At 49.0% G+C, this 24,600-nt stretch overlaps 1 protein-coding gene across 3 annotated transcripts in view; it reads right to left on the minus strand.

Moving 5' to 3' along the window:
* Nucleotides 1-897: 897 nt before the first annotated feature.
* The window catches only part of LOC116957906 (TIP41-like protein), a 65,049-nt gene continuing 41,346 nt past the window's right edge, over nt 898-24,600 (minus strand). For 2 of the 3 annotated variants that reach the window (XM_076054458.1, XM_076054457.1), the window contains exons 5-8: nt 16,235-16,366; nt 8,654-8,749; nt 5,167-5,229; nt 898-2,335 (exon numbers count right to left, since the gene is read on the minus strand). In XM_076054458.1, the coding sequence (XP_075910573.1) occupies nt 2,096-2,335; nt 5,167-5,229; nt 8,654-8,749; nt 16,235-16,366 (531 nt within the window). In that variant the 3' untranslated portion in view covers nt 898-2,095. The remainder of the gene's footprint in view (nt 2,336-5,166; nt 5,230-8,653; nt 8,750-16,234; nt 16,367-24,600) is intronic. The other variant, XM_076054459.1, reaches the window with a different exon arrangement.

Raw genomic sequence — 24,600 nt, forward strand, 5'->3', positions numbered from 1 at the left:
CTAGTGGCCACGGGAGGTAATGACAGCAGGAGTCAGTCTGCAGTGTGAGTGGACTGGTGGCCACGGGAGGTGATGACAGGCGAGTCAGCTTGCAGTGTGAGTGGACTAGTGGCCACGGGAGGTGATGACAGGGGAGTCAGCTGTGAGTGTGAAGGGACTGGTGGCCATGGGAGGTAATGACAGGGGGAGTCAGCTGTGAGTGTGAAGGGACTGGTGGTCACGGGAGGTAATGACAGGGGAGTCAGCTTGCAGTGCGAGTGTACTAGTGGCCATGGGAGGTGATGACAGGGGAGTCAGCTGTGAGTATGAAGGGACTGGTGGCCACGGGAGGTAATGACAGGGGAGTCAGTCTGCAGTGTGAGTGGACTGGTGGCCACGGGAGGTAATGACAGGGGAGTCAGTCTGCAGTGTGAGTGGACTAGTGGCCACGGGAGGTAATGACAGGGGGAGTCAGTCTGCGGTGCGAGTGGACTGGTGGCCACGGGAGGTAATGACAGGGGGAGTCAGTCTGCGGTGCGAGTGGACTGGTGGCCACGGGAGGTGATGACAGGGGGAGTCAGTCTGCGGTGCGAGTGGACTGGTGGCCACGGGAGGTGATGACAGGGGAGTCAGCCTGCGGTGCGAGTGGACTGGTGGCCACGGGAATGACCGACAATGGGAGCGTGTTCAGGTGACGGAAGTGGACGGTGGAGTCTGCCGGTGCAGCGAGCGTCCAGATCCAGCCAGAAGGTTCCGGAAGCGGATGGGGGGGGTGGGTAAGTGGGTGGGGTGGTGGTCGTGGCCTCGATCCGTCAATACAGGTGGACCGCTCGCCGCTCACAAGCCCCCCCCCAGGGAAACCCCCCCCCAATTTGCCCGCCGGATGGTCGGCTCGGTAAAGCAAAGCACGACAGGAGAGATTTTTTGACGGCTTTAATAATATCAGGAGCACGCGGACGCGCACAACACAAAGACAAAGGTCCCCCGTGTAGCCTCAACAGACTGTAGGGGCAAGTGCTGTTAGTAGCGAGTAGCAGCAGCAGCAGCTATGAAGGCTACCGGGCGGTGTGGTACACACGAGGGGGTGGGTGGACAGCACCGCCACGCCCGGCCGCCTTTGTCTCCCCCAGTGCTAGCGATGTTCACTGCACACCACGACACCAGGTGCTCATTTGAGGCTGAGTCGACCTAGGAGAGGCCCAGGACCGGTTTGGATGATCGTCACTGGTGTTGGTGGTGTTGGCCGTGAGCGTCCGGGTTCGTAGCGCAGCGTGGCGCTAACCACTACACCCACCACTCCCTACACAGACACTCACACTCACATTATCAAAAAACACTCACACACACATTCACTCACGTACACTCACCCACTCGCACAAATACACACCGACACATTATCACTCACCCACAGACACACTCATTCACTCACTCACACTCACTCACACACTCACACACGCACATTCACTCACTGAGACTCACCCACTCACACAAATACACACCGACACATTATCACTCACCCACACACACACACTCATTCACTCACTCACACTCACACACTCACACACGCACACACGCACATTCACTCACTGAGACTCACCCACTGACACAAATACACACCGACACATTATCACTCACCCACAGGCACACACAGTCACACTCATTCACTCACTCACACTCACTCACTCACAGACTCACTAACTCACTCACACACACTCACACACACACACCCATTCACTCACTCACTCACTCATAGACTCACTCACACACACTCACTCACACTCACTCACAGACACACTCATTCACTCACACACTCACACACACTCACACACTCACACACACTCACTCACTCACTCACACACTCACTCACTCACACACTCAAACACTCACACACTCACTCACTCACCCACCCACTCACTCACCCACTCACTCACACTCACTCACTCACCCACCCATTCACCCACCCACTCACCCACCCACTCACTCACCCACTCACCCACTCACTCACACACTCACACACTCACTCACTCACCCACTCACTCACTCACCCACTCACCCACTCACCCACTCACCCACCCACCCACTCACTCACTCTCTCAACGTGTCCATCTCTCCCTCATCACGAATCTACCTTCTCCACTGCTGGACCGCCACCACCACCACCACCACCACCGCCACCACCGCCACCACCACCACCGCCACCACCACCACCACCGCCACCACCGCCACCACCACCCACAACAACCTCATCCGGCTGCTGTTGCATCTTGGGAAACTCCAAGCGCTCGAGCTTGTGATCCTTCAGCGCCAGCAGCTGACTGATCTCCGCTGGGTCTGAGAACACGGCGGGTGGCACGTGCTGTGATTGGCGTGACGGGGGTCGGGTGGTGGGGTGGTGGAGGGGTGTGACGACACACAAGACAAAGGTAAAGATGCACCCTCACCCACACCGTCACCTCACCCCAGGTAGCCTCCGCGGGGTGATCGGGGCAAGTGCCGGACCTGATGGATGGGTAACAGCTGGCACTAGGGGGGATGGATTGCTGCTGCTGCTGCTGCTGTTGTTGTGTGGGTCTAGGGCCTAGGGGCACCCCCAGTGTCAGCTGTCTCTGTGTGTCAGGCTGTAGTAGGGGTAGCGATGATTGGTGCTGCTGCTGTGTGGGTCTAGAGCCTAGGGGCACCCCCAGTGACAGCTGTCTCTGTGTGTGTCAGTCTGCTGGTAGTAGTAGGGGTAGCGATGAATGTGGTTGCTGCTGTGTGGGTCTATAGCCTAGGGGCACCCCCAGTGACAGCTGTCTCTGTGTGTCAGCCTGGTAGTAGTAGGGGTAGCGATGATTCTGCTGCTGTTGTGTGGGTCTATAGCCTAGGGGCACCCCCAGTGACAGCTGTCTCTGTGTGTGTTAGTCTGCTGGTAGTAGTAGGGGTAGCGATGATTGTGCTGCTGTGGGTCTATAGCCTAGGGGCACCCCCAGTGACAGCTGTCTCTGTGTGTGTCAGCCTGCTGGTAGTAGTAGGGGTAGCGATGATTCTGCTGCTGTTGTGTGGGTCTATAGCCTAGGGGCACCCCCAGTGACAGCTGTCTCTGTGTGTCAGCCTGCTGGTAGTAGTAGGGGTAGCGATGATTGGTGCTGTGTGGGTGTCTATAGCCTAGGGGCACCCCCAGTGTCAGCTGTCTCTGTGTGTGTCAGCCTGCTGGCAGTAGTAGGGGTAGCGATGATTGATGCTGTGTGTGGGTCTATAGCCTAGGGGCACCCCCAGTGACAGCTGTCTCTGTGTGTGTCAGTCTGCTGGTAGTAGTAGGGGTAGCGATGATTGGTGCTGCTGTGTGGGTCTATAGCCTAGGGGCACCCCCAGTGACAGCTGTCTCTGTAGCGTCAGCCTGCTGGTAGTAGTAGGGGTAGCGATGATTCTGCTGCTGTGTGGGTCTAGAGCTTAGGGGCACCCCCAGTGTCAGCTGTCTCTGCAGCGTCAGCCTGCTGGTAGTAGTAGGGGTAGCGATGATTGGTACTGTGTGTGTGGGTCTATAGCCTAGGGGCACCCCCAGTGACAGCTGTCTCTGTGTGTCAGCCTGCTGGCAGTAGTAGGGGTAGCGATGATTGCTGCTGCTGTGTGGGTCTATAGCCTAGGGGCACCCCCAGTGACAGCTGTCTCTGTGTGTCAGCCTGCTGGTAGTAGTAGGGGTAGCGATGATTGCTGCTGCTGTGTGAGTCTAGAGCCTAGGGGCACCCCCAGTGGCAGCTGTCTCTGTGTGTCAGTCTGCTGGTAGTAGTAGGGGTAGCGATGATTGGTACTGTGTGTGTGGGTCTATAGCCTAGGGGCACCCCCAGTGACAGCTGTCTCTGTGTGTCAGTCTGCTGGTAGTAGTAGGGGTAGCGATGATTGGTACTGTGTGTGTGTGTCTATAGCCTAGGGGCACCCCCAGTGACAGCTGTCTCTGTGTGTCAGCCTGCTAGTAGTAGGGGTAGCGATGATTGGTGCTGCTGTGTGGGTCTATAGCCTAGGGGCACCCCCAGTGACAGCTGTCTCTGTAGCGTCAGCCTGCTGGTAGTAGTAGGGGTAGCGATGATTGGTGCTGCTGTGTGGGTCTATAGCCTAGGGGCACCCCCAGTGACAGCTGTCTCTGTGTGTCAGCCTGCTGGCAGTAGTAGGGGTAGCGATGATTGCTGCTGCTGCTGTGTGGGTCTATAGCCTAGGGGCACCCCCAGTGTCAGCTGTCTCTGTGTGTGTCAGCCTGCTGGTAGTAGTAGGGGTAGCGATGATTCTGCTGCTGCTGTGTGGGTCTATAGCCTAGGGGCACCCCCAGTGTCAGCTGTCTCTGTGTGTGTCAGCCTGCTGGTAGTAGTAGGGGTAGCGATGATTGCTGCTGCTGTGTGGGTCTATAGCCTAGGGGCACCCCCAGTGTCAGCTGTCTCTGTGTGTCAGTCTGCTGGCAGTAGTAGGGGTAGCGATGATTGCTGCTGCTGTGTGTCTATAGCCTAGGGGCACCCCCAGTGTCAGCTGTCTCTGTGTGTGTCAGCCTGCTGGTAGTAGTAGGGGTAGCGATGATTCTGCTGCTGCTGTGTGGGTCTATAGCCTAGGGGCACCCCCAGTGTCAGCTGTCTCTGTGTGTGTCAGCCTGCTGGTAGTAGTAGGGGTAGCGATGATTGCTGCTGCTGTGTGGGTCTATAGCCTAGGGGCACCCCCAGTGTCAGCTGTCTCTGTGTGTCAGTCTGCTGGCAGTAGTAGGGGTAGCGATGATTGCTGCTGCTGTGTGAGTCTATAGCCTAGGGGCACCCCCAGTGTCAGCTGTCTCTGTGTGTCAGCCTGCTGGTAGTAGTAGGGGTAGCGATGATTGGTGCTGCTGTGTGGGTCTATAGCCTAGGGGCACCCCCAGTGACAGCTGTCTCTGTGTGTCAGCCTGCTGGCAGTAGTAGGGGTAGCGATGATTGGTGCTGCTGTGTGTGTCTAGAGCCTAGGGTCACCCCCAGTGACAGCTGTCTCTGTGTGTCAGCCTGCTGGTAGTAGTAGGGGTAGCGATGATTGCTGCTGTGTGGGTCTATAGCCTAGGGGCACCCCCAGTGACAGCTGTCTCTGTGAGTCAGCCTGCTGGCAGTAGTAGGGGTAGCGATGATTGGTACTGTGTGTGTGGGTCTATAGCCTAGGGGCACCCCCAGTGACAGCTGTCTCTGTGTGTCCGTGTCTCTCTCTCACCTGTAGTTCCGAGACCAAGTTCTCTCTGCTGGAGTATTCACGAAGTAAATAGTCTGTGCCAGTCTGTACCACACACACACACACAGACACACACAGACATACACACACACAGACACAGACACACATACACAGACACACACACAGACACACACACACACACAGACACACACACACACAGACACACATACACAGACACACACACACAGACACACATACACAGACACACACACAGACACACACACAGACACAGACACACACACACAGACACACACACACAGACACACACACACAGACACACACACAGACACACACAGACACACACAGACACACACACACAGACACACACACAGACATACACACACAGACACAGACACACACACACACAGACACACAGACACACACACAGACACACACAGACACACACAGACACACACACAAGAGACAAAGATCCACCGTGTGAGAGAGTGAGTGTGAGTGAGTGTGAGAGTGTGAGTGAGTGTGAGTGAGAGGAGTGTGAATGTGAGGAGTGTGAATGTGAGTGAATGAGTGTGAGTGTGAGAGAGTGAGTGTGATAGAGTGTGAGAGAGTGTGAGTGAATGAGTGACTGTGAGTGAGTGTGAGTGAGAGTGTTTGTGAGTGAGTGTGAGTGAGTGTGAGTGAGTGAGTGTGAGTGAGAGAGTGAGTGTGAGTGTTTGTGAGTGAGTGTGAGTGTTTGTGAGTGAGTGAGAGTGTGAGTGAGTGAGTGTGAGTGTGAGTGAGTGTGAGTGAGTGTGAGTGAGAGTGTTTGTGAGTGTGAGTGAGTGTGAGTGAGTGTGAGTGAGAGAGTGAGTGTGAGTGTTTGTGAGTGAGTGAGAGTGTGAGTGAGTGAGAGTGTGAGTGAGAGTGAGTGAGAGTGTGAGTGAGAGTGTGTATGTATATGTATGTGAGTGTGTGTGAGTGTATGTATGTGTGTATGTATGTGTATGTGTGAGTGACTCTATGTATGTGTGTATGTACGTGTGTGTGTATGTATGTGTGAGTGACTGTATCTATGTGTATATGTATGTGTGTGTATGTGTGTGTGAGTGAGTGTGTATGTATATGTATGTGTGAGTGACTGTATGTGTGTATGTATGTGTGTGTATGTGTGTAGGTATGTTTGTATGTGTGTGTGACTGAGTGTGTATGTATGTGTATGTGAGTGTGTGTGAGTGTATGTATGTGTGTATGTATGTGTGAGTGACTGTATGTGTGTATGTATGTATATATGTGTATGTGAGTGTGTATGTGTGTATGTATGTGTATGTGTGTGTGTATGTAGATGTACGTATGTGTATATGTGTGTGAGTGTGTGAGTGTGTGACTGAGTATGGATGTGTGTGAGTGAGTCTTGATGTATATATGTATGTGTGTGTGTATGTATATGTATGTATATGTATGTGTGTGTATGTATGTGTGTGAGTGTGTGAGGAGTGTGTGTATGTATGTGTATGCATGTGTATGTGAGTGTGTGACTGACTGTGTATGTGTGAGTGTGTGTGTGTATATGTGTGAGTGTGTGTGGATATGTATATGTGTATGTATATATGAGTGTGTGTGAGTGTGTGACTGAGTGTGTGTATGTATGTGTATGTATGTGTATATATATGTATGTGTGTATGTGTGACTGTATGCATGTGAGTGTATGTATGATTGTATGTGTGTATGTATATATGTATGTGTGTGTATGTATATGTGTATATGTATGTATATGTAGGTATATGTATGTGTGCGAGTGTGTGACTGTATGTGAGTGTATGTATGACTGTATATGTGTATGTATATGTATGTGTGTGTATGTATATGTGTATATGTGTATGTGTGTGTATGTATGTATATATGTGTGTGTATGTATGTGTGTGTATGTATATATGTATATGTATGTGTATATGTATATGTATGTATATATGTGTATATATGAGTGTGTGTGTGTGTGAGTGTGTGTGTATATGTATGTGTGTGAGTGTGTGTGTGAGTGTGTGTGTGACTGAGTGTGTGTATGTATATATATGAGTGTGTGTATGTATATACATGTGTGTGAGTGTGTGTATGTATGTGTATGTATATATTTATGTAAGTGTGTGTATGTATATATGTATATATGTGTGAGTGTGTGTATGTATATATGTGTATATGTATATATATGTATGTGAGTGTGTGTATGTATATATGTATATGAGTGTGTGTGTGTATGTGTATATATATGTGTATATGTGTGTATGTATATATATGAGTGTGTGTGTATGTATATATGTATGTAAGTGTGTGTATGTATATATGTATATATATGTGTGAGTGTGTGTATGTATATATGTGTATATGTATATATATGTGTGAGTGTGTGTATGTATATATATATGAGTGTGTGTGTTTGTGTGTATGTATATATATGTGTATGTATATATGTGTGTATGTATATATATGAGTGTGTGTGTATGTATATATGTATGTAAGTGTGTGTATGTATATATGTATATATATGTGTGAGTGTGTGTATGTATATATGTGTATATGTATATATATGTATGTGAGTGTGTGTATGTATATATGTATATGAGTGTGTGTGTTTGTGTGTATGTGTATATATGTGTATGTATATATGTGTGTATGTATATATATATGAGTGTGTGTGTATGTATATATGTATGTGAGTGTGTGTATGTATATATGTGTGTATGTGTGTGAGTGTGTGTATATATGTGTATATGTATGTATGTATATATGTATGTGAGTGTGTGAGTGTGTGTATATATGTATGTGTGAGTGTGTGTATATATGTATATATATATGAGTGTGTGTGTGTTTGTGTGTATGTGTATATATGTGTATGTATATATGTGTATATATGTATATATGTGTATGTGTGTGTATGTGTATATATGTATATATATGTATGTGTATATATGTATGTGTATGTGTATATATGTATGTGTATGTGTATATATGTATGTGTGTATGTGTTTGTGTGTGTGTATATATATGTATGTGTATATGTATATAAATGTATATGTATATATATGTGTGTGAGTGTGTGTATATATATGTGTGTGTGTATGTGTTTGTGTGTGTATATATATATATGTATGTGTGTGTATGTGTTTGTGTGTGTATATGTATATGTATATATGTATATGTATATATATATGTATATATATGTGTATATGTATGTGTATATGTATATATATGTGTATATGTATGTGTATATGTATATATATATGTATATATATGTATGTGTATGTGTGTATGTGTATATATATGTGTGTATGTGTTTGTGTGTATGTGTATATATGTGTATGTATATATGTGTATATGTATATATATGTATGTGTATATATATATGTATGTGTATGTGTATATATGTATATATGTATATGTGTGTATATATATGTATATATATATATGTATATGTATGTATGTGTATATATATATGTATATAAATGTGTATATGTGTGTGTGTGTTTGTGTGTGCCTGGTGGTAGAGCCGCGTCTCGTTGCTCCGCAAGAGAACTCCGTCCACACGCAGGAAGTAGCGGAGCAGCAGGAAGAGGAAGGAAGGCATCACCCTCTAGACAGATACATCATCATTACACCTCATCATCTACATCACCCTCTAGACAGATACATCATCACACACCTCATCACACACCTCATCACACACCTCATCACACACCTCATCATCATCATCATCTACATCATCATCACCCTCTAGACACATCATCATCATCACACACCTCATCATCATCATCATCACCCTCTAGACACATCATCATCATCACACACCTCATCATCATCATCATCACCCTCTAGTCAGATACATCATCATTACACATCATCATCATCATCACACATCATCATCATCATCTACAGCATCACCCTCTAGACACATCATCACACCTCATCATCATCATCATCACCCTCTAGACACATCATCATCATCACACACCTCATCATCATCATCATCACCCTCTAGTCAGATACATCATCATTACACATCATCATCATCATCACACATCATCATCATCATCATCTACAGCATCACCCTCTAGACACATCATCACACCTCATCATCATCATCTACAGCATCACCCTCTAGTCACACATCATCACACCTCATCATCACACCTCATCACACACCTCATCACACACCTCATCATCATCATCTACATCATCATCACACACCTCATCATCATCACCCTCTAGTCAGATACATCATCACCACACATCATCACACCTCATCATCATCATCATCACCCTCTAGACACATTATCATCATCATCACCCTCTAGTCAGATACATCATCATTACACATCATCACACCTCATCATCTACATCACACCTCATCATCATCATCTACATCATCATCATCATCTACAGCATCATCACCCTCTAGACACATCATCATTACACATCATCACACCTCATCATCATCATCACCCTCTAGTCAGATACATCATCATTACACATCATCACACCTCATCATCATCATCATCATCACCCTCTAGTCAGATACATCATCATTACACATCATCACACCTCATCATCATCATCACCCTCTAGACACATCATCATCATCATCACCCTCTAGTCAGATACATCATCATTACACATCATCACACCTCATCATCATCATCATCATCACCCTCTAGTCAGATACATCATCATTACACATCATCACACCTCATCATCATCATCATCATCACCCTCTAGTCAGATACATCATCATTACACATCATCACACCTCATCATCTACATCACCCTCTAGACACATCATCACACACCTCATCACACATCATCATCACACCTCATCATCATCATCACACATCATCATCTACAGCATCACCCTCTAGACACATCATCACACACCTCATCACACACCTCATCACACACCTCATCATCATCACACCTCATCATCATCATCTACAGCATCACCCTCTAGACAGATACATCATTACACATCATCATTACACACCTCATCATTTACAGCATCACCCTCTAGACACATCATCATCATCATCACACCTCATCATCTACATCACCCTCTAGTCACACATCATCATCATTACACACCTCATCACACCTCATCATCTACAGCATCACCCTCTAGTCACATCATCATCACACCTCATCACACACCTCATCATCTACAGCATCATCACCCTCTAGACACATCATCATCATTACACACCTCATCACACCTCATCATCATCATCTACATCATCATCACCCTCTAGACACATCATCATCATTACACACCTCATCACACCTCATCATCATCATCTACATCATCATCACCCTCTAGACACATCATCATTACACCTCATCACACCTCATCATCATCATCTACCTCATCATCACCCTCTAGACACACATCATCATCACACCTCATCATCACCCTCTAGACAGATCATCACACACCTCATCACACCTCATCATCATCATCATCACACACCTCATCACACACCTCATCACACACCTCATCATCATCATCTACATCACCCTCTAGACACATCATCATCACACACCTCATCACACCTCATCATCTACAGCATCACCCTCTACATCATCATCATCATCACACACCTCATCATCATCATCTACAGCATCATCATCTACATCATCATCACCCTCTAGACACACATCATCATCATCATCACACCTCATCATCATCATCTACATCATCATCATCTACATCATCATCACACCTCATCATCATCTACATCATCATCATCTACATCATCATCACACCTCATCATCATCATCTACATCATCATCACCCTCTAGACACATCATCATCACACACCTCATCACACATCATCATCACACACCTCAGTTTAACACGTAGGCTTTCGCGACCAATATTATTCATAATAAAGGTGTCTTGGGGGTTAGATCGCATTTATTTATAAATGTGTCGTAACCCTCCACCACCCGACACGGCCAATCAGCAAAAAAAAAGTGTCACGTTGACAAAAAGACAAAAATAATTCACTACTTTAGCCCCTACACCGGTGTGTTGAAGAGTGAATCCACAACATTTACAGTTTGAGTTGTACTGTGACGTTTCGCTGGTAAATACTTCCAGCATCATCGGGCAATTCGCCAGAATGGTAAAGCCCTCGCTTGCTCCCGGTGTTTTATATAGAGCAGAAGAGTGACGTCATCACACACCTCATCACACACCTCATCATCATCATCACACACCTCATCACCCTCTAGACACATCATCATCATTACACCTCATCACACCTCATCATCATCATCACCATCTACATCATCATCACCCTGTAGACACACATCATCATCACACCTCATCACACACCTCATCATCATCATCTACAGCATCACCCTCTAGACACACATCATCACACACCTCATCACACATCATCATCATCATCACACCTCATCATCATCATCTACAGCATCATCACCCTCTAGTCACATCATCATCACACCTCATCACACACCTCATCATCATCTACAGCATCACCCTCTAGACACACATCATCACACCTCATCACACACCTCATCATCATCATCTACAGCATCATCACCCTCTAGACACACATCATCATTACACCTCATCATCATCATCTACATCATCATCATCTACAGCATCATCACCCTCTAGACAGATACATCATCATCACACCTCATCATCATCATCTACATTATCATCACCCTCTAGATACATCATCACACCTCATCACACACCTCATCATCACCCTCTAGACAGATACATCATCACACCTCATCATCACACATCATCACACCTCATCATCACACCTCATCATCATCACCCTCTAGTCAGATACATCATCACACACCTCATCATCATCATCACACCTCATCATCACCCTCTAGACACATCATCACACACCTCATCATCACACCTCATCATCATCATCTACATCATCATCTACATCATCATCACCCTCTAGACAGATACATCATCACACCTCATCATCACACATCATCACACCTCATCATCACACCTCATCATCACCCTCTAGTCAGATACATCATCACACACCTCATCATCATCATCACACCTCATCATCACCCTCTAGACACATCATCACACACCTCATCATCACACCTCATCATCATCATCTACATCATCATCTACATCATCATCACCCTCTAGACAGATACATCATCACACCTCATCATCACACATCATCACACCTCATCATCACACCTCATCATCATCACCCTCTAGTCAGATACATCATCATCACACCTCATCATCATCATCTACACCATCATCACCCTCTAGTCAGATACATCATCATCACACACCTCATCATCACACCTCATCATCATCATCACCCTCTAGACACATCATCACACCTCATCATCACACCTCATCATCACACCTCATCACACACCTCATCATCATCATCACCCTCTAGACACATCATCACACCTCATCATCACACCTCATCATCACACCTCATCACACACCTCATCATCATCATCATCACCCTCTAGACACATCATCACACACCTCATCATCATCTACATCAACATCTACTTCATCACACCTCATCATCATCATCATCTACATCATCATCATCTACATCATCTACATCATCACCCTCTAGCCACACACATCATCATCATCTACATCATCATCACCTACATCATCATCTACATCATCATCACCTACATCATCATCTACATCATCATCTACATCATCATCATCTACATCATCACCTACATCATCAACATCTACATCATCACCTACATCATCAACATCGTCATCTAAGTGAGAGAAACAAGTATTTGATCCCCTGCTGATTTTGTACATTTGCCCACTGACAAAGAAATGATCAGTCTATAATTTTAATGGTAGGTTCATTTGAACAGTGAGAGACATAATAACAACAACAAAATCATCCAGAAAAACGCATGTCAACAATGTTATAAATTGATTTGCATTTTAATGAGGGAAATAAGTATTTGACCCCCTCTCAATCAGAAAGATTTCTGGCTCCCAGCTGTCTTTTATACAGGTAACGAGCTGAGGCTTTTGCCACCAAGTACTAAGTCATGTTTTGTAGAGGGGGTCAAATACTTATTTCCCTCATTAAAATGCAAATCAATTTATAACATTTTTGACACGCGTTTTTCTGGATGATTTTGTTGTTGTTATTATGTCTCTCACTGTTCAAATAAACCTACCATTAAAATTATAGACTGATCATTTCTTTGTCAGTGGGCAAACGTACAAAATCAGCAGGGGATCAAATACTTGTTTCTCTCACTGTACATCATCATCCATCTACACCATCTACATCATTATCAACATCATCAGCATCATCTGCATCAGCATCATCTACATCAGCATCATCATCAGCAGCAGCATCATCAGCAGCAGCATCATCAGCAGCAGCATCATCATCAGCAGCATCATCATCAGCAGCAGCATCATCAGCAGCAGCATCATCAGCAGCATCATCATCAGCAGCAGCATCAGCATCATCAGCATCATCAGCAGCAGCATCATCAGCATCATCAGCAGCAGCAGCATCATCATCAGCAGCAGCAGCATCATCATCATCAGCATCATCAGCATCATCATCAGCAGCAGCATCATCAGCAGCAGCATCATCATCAGCAGCATCATCATCATCAGCAGCAGCAGCATCATCAGCAGCAGCATCATCAGCAGCAGCATCATCAGCAGCAGCAGCATCATCATCATCAGCAGCAGCATCATCAGCAGCATCATCATCATCAGCAGCAGCATCATCAGCAGCAGCATCATCAGCAGCAGAAGGGCTACATAACCCTCTACAAACATCGCCAAGCACCTGTCATGAGTGGGTGAGTGGGTGAGTGGGTGAGTGAGTGGGTGAGTGGGTGAGTGAGTGGGTGAGTGGGTGAGTGAGTGAGTGGGTGGGTGAGTGGGTGAGTGAGTGGGTGAGTGAGTGGGTGGGTGAGTGGGTGAGTGGGTGAGTGAGTGAGTGGGTGGGTGAGTGGGTGAGTGGGTGGGTGAGTGGGTGAGTGAGTGAGTGGGTGAGTGAGTGAGTGGGTGAGTGAGTGGGTGAGTGGGTGAGTGGGTGAGTGAGTGAGTGGGTGGGTGAGTGGGTGAGTGGGTGGGTGAGTGGGTGAGTGAGTGAGTGGGTGAGTGAGTGAGTGGGTGAGTGAGTGGGTGAGTGAGTGGGTGAGTGGGTGAGTGAGTGAGTGGGTGGGTGGGTGAGTGAGTGGGTGAGTGAGTGGGTGAGTGGGTGAGTGAGCGGGTGAGTGAGCGGGTGAGTGAGCGGGTGAGTGAGTGGGTGAGTGAGTGGGTGAGTGAGCGGGTGAGTGAGTGGGTGAGTGAGTGGGTGAGTGAGTGAGCGGGTGAGCGGGTGAGTGAGCGGGTGAGGGAGCGGGTGAGTGAGCGGGTGAGCAGGTGAGTGAGTGAGCGAGATGGTGAGCAAGTGAGTGAGCGGGAGGGCGAGTGGGTGAGTGACTGGTTGAGCGACTGACTGAGTGAGCGGGTGAGCAACATGGCGAGCGGGTGAGCGAGCGAGTTGGTGAGCGAGCGGTTGAGCGAGCTGGTGAGCGAGCTGGTGAGCGAGCTGGTGAGCGAGCTGGTGAGCGAGCTGGTGAGCGAGCTGGTGAGCAGGTGAGTGAGCGGGTGGGTGAGGGGGTTGGTGAGCGGGCTGGCGAGTTGGTTGGTGAGCGAGTTGGTGAGCGGGTGGGTGAGGGGGTTGGTGAGCAAGTTGGTGAGCGAGTTGGTGAGCGAGTTGGTAAGCGAGTTGGTGAGTGAGTTGGTGAGCGAGTTGGTGAGCGGGTTGGCTAGCGAGTTGGTGAGCGAGTTGGTGAGCGAGTTGGTGAGCGAGTTGGTGAACGGGTTGGTGAGCGGGTGAGCGGGTTGGTGAGCGGGTGAGCGGGTTGGTGAGCGGGTTGGTGAGCGAGTTGGTGAGTGAGTTGGTGAGCGGGTTGGTGAGCGAGTTGGTGAGTGAGTTGGTGAGCGGGTTGGTGAGCGGGTCGGTGAGCGAGTTGGTGAGCGAGTTGGTGAGCGGGTTGGTGAGCGAGTTGGTGAGTGAGTTGGTGAGCGGGTTGGTGAGCGAGTTGGTGAGTGAGTTGGTGAGCGGGTTGGTGAGCGGGTCGGTGAGCGAGTTGGTGAGCGAGTGAGCGTGCGGGTGAGTGAGCGGGTGAGCAGGTGAGTGAGTGAGCGGGTGAGTGAGCAGGTGAGGGAGCGGTTAAGCAGGTGAGTGAGTGAGCGAGTGAGTGAGCGGTTGAGTGAGCGGTTGAGTGACTGGGTGAGTGAGCGAGTGACTGAGTGAGTTGGTGAGCGAGTTGGCGAGCGAGTTGGTGAGTTTGTTGGTGAATGGGTTGGTGAGTGAGTTGATGAGTTGGTGAACAAGTTGGTGAGTGTGTTGGTGAACGAGTTGGTGAGCGGGTTGGTGAGTGAGCTGGTGAGTGAGTTGGTGAGCGAGTTGGTGAGTGAGTTGGTGAGCGAGTTGGCGAGCGAGTTGGTGAGCGAGTTGGCGAGCGAGTTGGTGAGCGAATGAGCGTGCGGGTGAGTGAGCGGGTGGGTGAGCGGGTGGGTGAGCGAGTGACTGAGCGAGTTGGTGAGCGAGTTGGTGAGCGAGATGGTGAGTGGGTTGGTGAGCGAGCTGGTGAGCGGGTTGGTGAACGGGTTGGTGAGTGGGTGAGTAAGTGAGTGGGTGAGTGAGTGGGTGGGTGAGTGAGTGAGTGGGTGAGTGGGTGGGTGAGTTGATGGGTGAGTGGGTGGGTGGGTGAGTGAGTGAGTGAGTGGGTGGGTGGGTGAGTGAGTGAGTGGGTGAGTGAGTGAGTGGGTGAGTGGGTGAGTGAGTGAGTGGGTGAGTGGGTGGGTGAGTGTGTGAGTGAGTGGGTGGGTGTGTGAGTGAGTGGGTGAGTGAGTGGGTGAGTGAGTGAGTGGGTGTGTGGGTGAGTGAGTGGGTGAGTGAGTGGGTGAGTGAGTGGGTGAGTGAGTGGGTGAATGGGTGAGTGAGTGAGTGGGTTGGTGAGTGAGTTGGTGAGCGAGTGACTGAGCGGTTTGGTGAGCGGGTTGGTGAGCGAGAGCGGCGCTCACCACTTTGACGCTGAGCACGGCGGTGCCGTGGTCGTGCAGCTCATCCTCGTAGAGCAACACCTCGTCAAAAAAGAGGATCCGCTCCCTGGCACGCAGGCGAGCGGAGTCCACTCGCTCGTCCGTGGAGACGACCTGCAGGCGGAGCGGCGTGGTGGACACTCACTCAGTCACTCAGTCAGTCACTCACTCAGTCAGTCACTCAGTCAGTCACTCAGTCACTCACTCAGTCACTCACTCAGTCACTCAGTCAGTCACTCAGTCACTCAGTCAGTCAGTCAGTCACTCAGTCAGTCACTCAGTCACTCACTCAGTCACTCACTCAGTCACTCAGTCAGTCAGTCAGTCACTCAGTCAGTCAGTCAGTCACTCAGTCAGTCACTCAGTCACTCAGTCAGTCAGTCAGTCACTCAGTCAGTCACTCAGTCACTCACTCAGTCACTCACTCAGTCACTCAGTCAGTCAGTCAGTCACTCAGTCAGTCAGTCAGTCACTCACCCAGTCACTCAGTCAGTGAGTCAGTCAGTCAGTCAGTCACTCAGCCAGTCACTCACCCAGTCACTCACCCAGTCACTCAGTCAGTGAGTCACCTACTCACTGACTCACCCACTCACTCACTCACCCACTCGCTCACCCACACGCTCGTCCGTGGAGACGACCTGCAGGCGGAGCGGCGTGGGGGACACTCACTCAGTCACTCACTCAGTCAGTCACTCAGTCACTCAGTCAGTCACTCACTCAGTCACTCACTCAGTCAGTCAGTCAGTCAGTCACTCAGTCAGTCAGTCAGTCAGTCAGTCACTCAGTCAGTCAGTCAGTCAGTCACTCAGTCAGTCAGTCAGTCACTCAGTCAGTCAGTCAGTCAGTCAGTCACTCAGTCAGTCAGTCACTCAGTCAGTCAGTCAGTCACTCAGTCAGTCAGTCACTCAGTCACTCAGTCAGTCACTCAGTCAGTCACTCAGTCACTCAGTCAGTCACTCAGTCAGTCACTCAGTCAGTCACTCAGTCAGTCACTCAGTCAGTCACTCAGTCAGTCACTCAGTCAGTCACTCAGTCAGTCACTCAGTCAGTCACTCAGTCACTCAGTCAGTCAGTCAGTCACTCAGTCAGTCAGTCAGTCACTCAGTCACTCACTCAGTCACTCACTCAGTCAGTCACTCAGTCAGTCAGTCACTCAGTCAGTCAGTCACTCAGTCAGTCACTCAGTCAGTCACTCAGTCAGTCAGTCACTCACTCAGTCAGTCAGTCAGTCAGTCACTCACTCAGTCAGTCAGTCACTCAGTCAGTCACTCAGTCAGTCACTCACTCAGTCACTCAGTCAGTCAGTCACTCAGTCAGTCACTCAGTCAGTCAGTCAGTCAGTCAGTCACTCAGTCACTCAGTCAGTCACTCACTCAGTCAGTCAGTCACTCAGTCAGTCACTCACTCAGTCAGTCACTCAGTCAGTCACTAAGTCAGTCACTCAGTCAGTCATTCAGTCAGTCAGTCAGTCACTCAGTCAGTCAGTCACTCAGTCACTCACTCAGTCAGTCACTCAGTCAGTCAGTCACTCACTCAGTCAGTCACTCACTCAGTCAGTCACTCACTCAGTCACTCAGTCAGTCACTCAGTCAGTCAGTCAGTCAGTCACTCAGTCACTCAGTCAGTCAGTCAGTCAGTCAGTCACTCAGTCAGTCACTCAGTCAGTCAGTCACTCAGTCAGTCAGTCACTCAGTCACTCAGTCAGTCAGTCAGTCACTCAGTCACTCAGTCACTCAGTCAGTCACTCACTCAGTCAGTCACTCACTCAGTCAGTCAGTCAGTCAGTCACTCAGTCAGTCACTCACTCAGTCAGTCACTCAGTCAGTCACTCAGTCAGTCAGTCAGTCACTCAGTCAGTCACTCAGTCACTCACTCAGTCACTCAGTCAGTCAGTCAGTCACTCAGTCAGTCACTCAGTCAGTCAGTCACTCAGTCAGTCAGTCACTCAGTCACTCAGTCAGTCAGTCACTCAGTCACTCAGTCAGTCACTCAGTCAGTCACTCAGTCAGTCAGTCAGTCACTCAGTCACTCAGTCAGTCACTCACTCAGTCAGTCAGTCACTCAGTCAGTCACTCACTCAGTCAGTCACTCAGTCAGTCACTAAGTCAGTCACTCAGTCAGTCATTCAGTCAGTCAGTCAGTCACTCAGTCAGTCAGTCAGTCACTCACTCAGTCAGTCACTCACTCAGTCAGTCAGTCACTCACTCAGTCAGTCAGTCAGTCACTCAGTCAGTCACTCAGTCAGTCAGTCAGTCACTCAGTCAGTCACTCAGTCAGTCAGTCAGTCACTCAGTCAGTCACTCAGTCACTCAGTCACTCACTCACCCAGTCACTCACCCAGTCACTCAGTCAGTGAGTCACCTACTCACTGACTCACCCACTCACTCACTCACCCACTCGCTCACCCACACGCTCGTCCGTGGAGACGACCTGCAGGCGGAGCGGCGTGGGGGACACTCACTCAGTCACTCACTCAGTCACTCACTCAGTCACTCACTCAGTCAGTCAGTCACTCAGTCAGTCAGTCAGTCACTCAGTCAGTCAGTCAGTCACTCAGTCAGTCAGTCAGTCACTCAGTCACTCAGTCACTCAGTCACTCACTCAATCAGTCACTCACTCAGTCAGTCACTCAGTCAGTCACTCAGTCAGTCACTCAGTCACTCAGTCAGTCACTCAGTCAGTCACTCAGTCAGTCACTCAGTCAGTCACTCAGTCAGTCACTCAGTCACTCAGTCAGTCACTCAGTCACTCAGTCAGTCAGTCAGTCACTCAGTCAGTCAGTCACTCAGTCAGTCAGTCAGTCAGTCACTCAGTCACTCAGTCACTCACTCAGTCACTCAGTCACTCACTCAGTCACTCAGTCACTCACTCAGTCACTCACTCAGTCAGTCACTCAGTCAGTCAGTCAGTCAGTCACTCAGTCAGTCAGTCAGTCACTCAGTCAGTCACTCAGTCACTCAGTCAGTCAGTCACTCAGTCACTCAGTCACTCAGTCACTCACTCAGTCACTCACTCAGTCACTCAGTCACTCAGTCACTCAGTCAGTCACTCAGTCAGTCAGTCAGTCAGTCACTCAGTCAGTCAGTCACTCAGTCACTCAGTCAGTCACTCAGTCAGTCACTCAGTCAGTCACTCAGTCAGTCACTCAGTCAGTCAGTCAGTCAGTCACTCAGTCACTCAGTCAGTCAGTCACTCAGTCAGTCAGTCAGTCAGTCAGTCAGTCACTCAGTCACTCAGTCAGTCACTCACTCAGTCAGTCACTCAGTCAGTCAGTCACTCACTCAGTCAGTCACTCACTCAGTCAGTCACTCAGTCAGTCAGTCACTCAGTCACTCAGTCACTCAGTCAGTCAGTCACTCAGTCAGTCAGTCAGTCACTCAGTCAGTCACTCAGTCAGTCACTCACTCAGTCAGTCACTCAGTCAGTCAGTCACTCAGTCACTCAGTCACTCACTCAGTCAGTCACTCAGTCAGTCAGTCACTCAGTCAGTCAGTCAGTCACTCACTCAGTCAGTCACTCAGTCAGTCACTCAGTCAGTCACTCAGTCAGTCAGTCAGTCACTCAGTCAGTCACTCAGTCACTCACTCAGTCAGTCACTCAGTCACTCAGTCAGTCAGTCACTCAGTCAGTCACTCAGTCACTCACTCAGTCACTCAGTCAGTCACTCAGTCACTCACTCAGTCACTCAGTCAGTCACTCAGTCACTCACTCAGTCACTCACTCAGTCAGTCACTCAGTCAGTCACTCACTCAGTCACTCAGTCACTCACTCAGTCACTCAGTCACTCACTCAGTCGCTCACTCAGTCAGTCACTCAGTCAGTCACTCACTCAGTCACTCAGTCACTCAGTTACTCAGTCAGTCACTCAGTCAGTCAGTCAGTCACTCAGTCACTCACTCAGTCAGTCACTCAGTCAGTCAGTCACTCAGTCAGTCACTCAGTCAGTCACTCACTCAGTCAGTCACTCAGTCAGTCAGTCACTCAGTCAGTCACTCAGTCAGTCAATCACTCAGTCAGTCACTCAGTCAGTCACTCAGTCAGTCACTCAGTCAGTCACTCAGTCAGTCAGTCACTCAGTCAGTCAGTCACTCACTCAGTCAGTCAGTCACTCACTCAGTCACTCAGTCACTCAGTCAGTCACTCAGTCACTCAGTCAGTCACTCAGTCAGTCACTCAGTCAGTCAGTCACTCAGTCAGTCACTCAGTCACTCAGTCAGTCACTCAGTCAGTCAGTCACTCAGTCAGTCAGTCAGTCACTCAGTCACTCAGTCAGTCAGTCAGTCAGTCACTCAGTCACTCACTCAGTCACTCACTCAGTCACTCACTCAGTCAGTCACTCAGTCAGTCATTCACTCAGTCAGTCAGTCAGTCACTCAGTCAGTCAGTCACTCAGTCAGTCAGTCAGTCACTCAGTCAGTCACTCAGTCAGTCACTCAGTCAGTCAGTCAGTCACTCAGTCAGTCACTCAGTCAGTCAGTCAGTCACTCAGTCAGTCAGTCAGTCACTCAGTCAGTCAGTCAGTCACTCAGTCACTCAGTCACTCAGTCACTCACTCAATCAGTCACTCACTCAGTCAGTCACTCAGTCAGTCACTCAGTCACTCAGTCAGTCACTCAGTCAGTCACTCAGTCAGTCACTCAGTCAGTCACTCAGTCAGTCACTCAGTCAGTCACTCAGTCAGTCACTCAGTCACTCAGTCAGTCAGTCAGTCAGTCAGTCACTCAGTCAGTCAGTCAGTCAGTCACTCAGTCAGTCAGTCACTCAGTCAGTCAGTCAGTCAGTCACTCAGTCACTCAGTCACTCACTCAGTCACTCAGTCACTCACTCAGTCACTCAGTCACTCACTCAGTCACTCACTCAGTCAGTCACTCAGTCAGTCAGTCAGTCAGTCACTCAGTCAGTCAGTCAGTCAGTCAGTCACTCAGTCAGTCACTCAGTCACTCAGTCAGTCAGTCACTCAGTCACTCAGTCACTCAGTCACTCACTCAGTCACTCACTCAGTCACTCAGTCACTCAGTCACTCAGTCAGTCACTCAGTCAGTCAGTCAGTCAGTCACTCAGTCAGTCAGTCACTCAGTCACTCAGTCAGTCACTCAGTCAGTCACTCAGTCAGTCACTCAGTCAGTCACTCAGTCAGTCAGTCAGTCAGTCACTCAGTCACTCAGTCACTCAGTCAGTCAGTCACTCAGTCAGTCAGTCAGTCAGTCAGTCACTCAGTCACTCAGTCAGTCACTCACTCAGTCAGTCACTCAGTCAGTCAGTCACTCACTCAGTCAGTCACTCACTCAGTCAGTCACTCAGTCAGTCAGTCACTCAGTCAGTCAGTCACTCAGTCACTCAGTCACTCAGTCAGTCAGTCAGTCACTCAGTCAGTCACTCAGTCAGTCACTCACTCAGTCAGTCACTCAGTCAGTCAGTCACTCAGTCACTCAGTCACTCACTCAGTCAGTCACTCAGTCAGTCAGTCACTCAGTCAGTCAGTCAGTCACTCACTCAGTCAGTCACTCAGTCAGTCACTCAGTCAGTCACTCAGTCAGTCAGTCAGTCACTCAGTCAGTCACTCAGTCACTCACTCAGTCAGTCACTCAGTCACTCAGTCAGTCAGTCACTCAGTCAGTCACTCAGTCACTCACTCAGTCACTCAGTCAGTCACTCAGTCACTCACTCAGTCACTCAGTCAGTCACTCAGTCACTCACTCAGTCACTCACTCAGTCAGTCACTCAGTCAGTCACTCACTCAGTCACTCAGTCACTCACTCAGTCACTCAGTCACTCACTCAGTCGCTCACTCAGTCAGTCACTCAGTCAGTCACTCACTCAGTCACTCAGTCACTCAGTTACTCAGTCAGTCACTCAGTCAGTCAGTCACTCAGTCACTCACTCAGTCAGTCACTCAGTCAGTCAGTCACTCAGTCAGTCACTCAGTCAGTCACTCACTCAGTCAGTCACTCAGTCAGTCAGTCACTCAGTCAGTCACTCAGTCAGTCAATCACTCAGTCAGTCACTCAGTCAGTCACTCAGTCAGTCACTCAGTCAGTCACTCAGTCACTCAGTCACTCAGTCAGTCAGTCAGTCACTCAGTCAGTCAGTCACTCACTCAGTCACTCAGTCACTCAGTCAGTCACTCAGTCACTCAGTCAGTCACTCAGTCAGTCACTCAGTCAGTCAGTCACTCAGTCAGTCACTCAGTCACTCAGTCAGTCACTCAGTCAGTCAGTCACTCAGTCAGTCAGTCAGTCACTCAGTCACTCAGTCAGTCAGTCAGTCAGTCACTCAGTCACTCACTCAGTCACTCACTCAGTCACTCACTCAGTCAGTCACTCAGTCAGTCATTCACTCAGTCAGTCAGTCAGTCACTCAGTCAGTCAGTCACTCAGTCAGTCAGTCAGTCACTCAGTCAGTCACTCAGTCAGTCACTCAGTCAGTCAGTCAGTCACTCAGTCAGTCACTCAGTCAGTCAGTCAGTCACTCAGTCAGTCACTCAGTCACTCACTCAGTCACTCACTCAGTCACTCAGTCACTCAGTCACTCACTCAGTCACTCACTCAGTCACTCACTCACTCAGTCAGTCACTCAGTCAGTCACTCAGTCAGTCACTCAGTCAGTCAGTCACTCAGTCAGTCACTCAGTCAGTCACTCAGTCACTCAGTCACTTAGTCACTCACTCAGTCAGTCACTCAGTCAGTCACTCACTCAGTCACTCAGTCAGTCAGTCAGTCACTCACTTACTCAGTCAGTCAGTCACTCAGTCACTCAGTCAGTCAGTCACTCAGTCAGTCAGTCAGTCACTCAGTCAGTCACTCAGTCACTCACTCAGTCACTCAGTCAGTCAGTCACTCAGTCAGTCACTCAGTCAGTCAGTCAGTCAGTCACTCAGTCAGTCAGTCACTCAGTCACTCAGTCACTCAGTCAGTCACTCAGTCAGTCAGTCAGTCAGTCACTCAGTCACTCAGTCACTCACTCAGTCACTCAGTCAGTCAGTCAGTCACTCACTCAGTCACTCACTCAGTCACTCAGTCAGTCACTCAGTCAGTCACTCAGTCAGTCACTCAGTCAGTCAGTCACTCACTCAGTCACTCACTCAGTCACTCAGTCAGTCACTCAGTCACTCAGTCAGTCACTCAGTCAGTCACTCAGTCAGTCACTCAGTCACTCAGTCACTCACTCAGTCAGTCAGTCACTCAGTCAGTCAGTCAGTCAGTCACTCAGTCACTCAGTCAGTCACTCACTCAGTCACTCACTCAGTCACTCAGTCACTCACTCAGTCAGTCACTCAGTCACTCACTCAGTCAGTCACTCAGTCAGTCACTCAGTCAGTCACTCAGTCAGTCACTCAGTCAGTCACTCAGTCAGTCACTCAGTCACTCACTCACTCAGTCACTCACTCAGTCACTCAGTCAGTCAGTCAGTCACTCAGTCAGTCACTCAGTCACTCACTCAGTCAGTCACTCACTCAGTCACTCAGTCAGTCACTCAGTCAGTCACTCACTCAGTCACTCAGTCAGTCACTCAGTCAGTCACTCAGTCACTCAGTCACTCAGTCACTTACTCAGTCAGTCACTCAGTCACTCAGTCAGTCACTCAGTCACTCACTCAGTCACTCAGTCACTCACTCAGTCAGTCACTCAGTCACTCAGTCACTCACTCAGTCAGTCACTCACTCAGTCAGTCAGTCACTCAGTCAGTCACTCAGTCAGTCACTCAGTCAGTCAGTCAGTCAGTCACTCAGTCAGTCAGTCAGTCACTCACTCAGTCAGTCACTCAGTCAGTCACTCAGTCACTCAGTCACTCACTCAGTCACTCACTCAGTCAGTCACTCAGTCAGTCACTCACTCAGTCACTCAGTCACTCACTCAGTCACTCAGTCACTCACTCAGTCGCTCACTCAGTCAGTCACTCAGTCAGTCACTCACTCAGTCACTTAGTCACTCAGTTACTCAGTCAGTCACTCAGTCAGTCAGTCAGTCACTCAGTCACTCACTCAGTCAGTCACTCAGTCAGTCAGTCACTCAGTCAGTCACTCAGTCAGTCACTCACTCAGTCAGTCACTCAGTCAGTCAGTCACTCAGTCAGTCACTCAGTCAGTCAATCACTCAGTCAGTCACTCAGTCAGTCACTCAGTCACTCAGTCACTCAGTCAGTCAGTCAGTCAGTCAGTCACTCAGTCAGTCACTCAGTCAGTCAGTCACTCAGTCAGTCACTCAGTCAGTCACTCAGTCAGTCACTCAGTCACTCAGTCACTCAGTCACTCAGTCAGTCACTCAGTCACTCACTCAGTCAGTCAGTCAGTCAGTCACTCAGTCAGTCAGTCAGTCAGTCACTCAGTCAGTCAGTCAGTCAGTCACTCA

The sequence above is a fragment of the Petromyzon marinus genome, chromosome 66, assembly GCF_048934315.1.
Source record: "Petromyzon marinus isolate PM22_M1 ecotype Great Lakes invasive population chromosome 66, UKy_Petmar_22M1.pri1.0, whole genome shotgun sequence".
Lineage (NCBI taxonomy): Eukaryota > Metazoa > Chordata > Hyperoartia > Petromyzontiformes > Petromyzontidae > Petromyzon > Petromyzon marinus.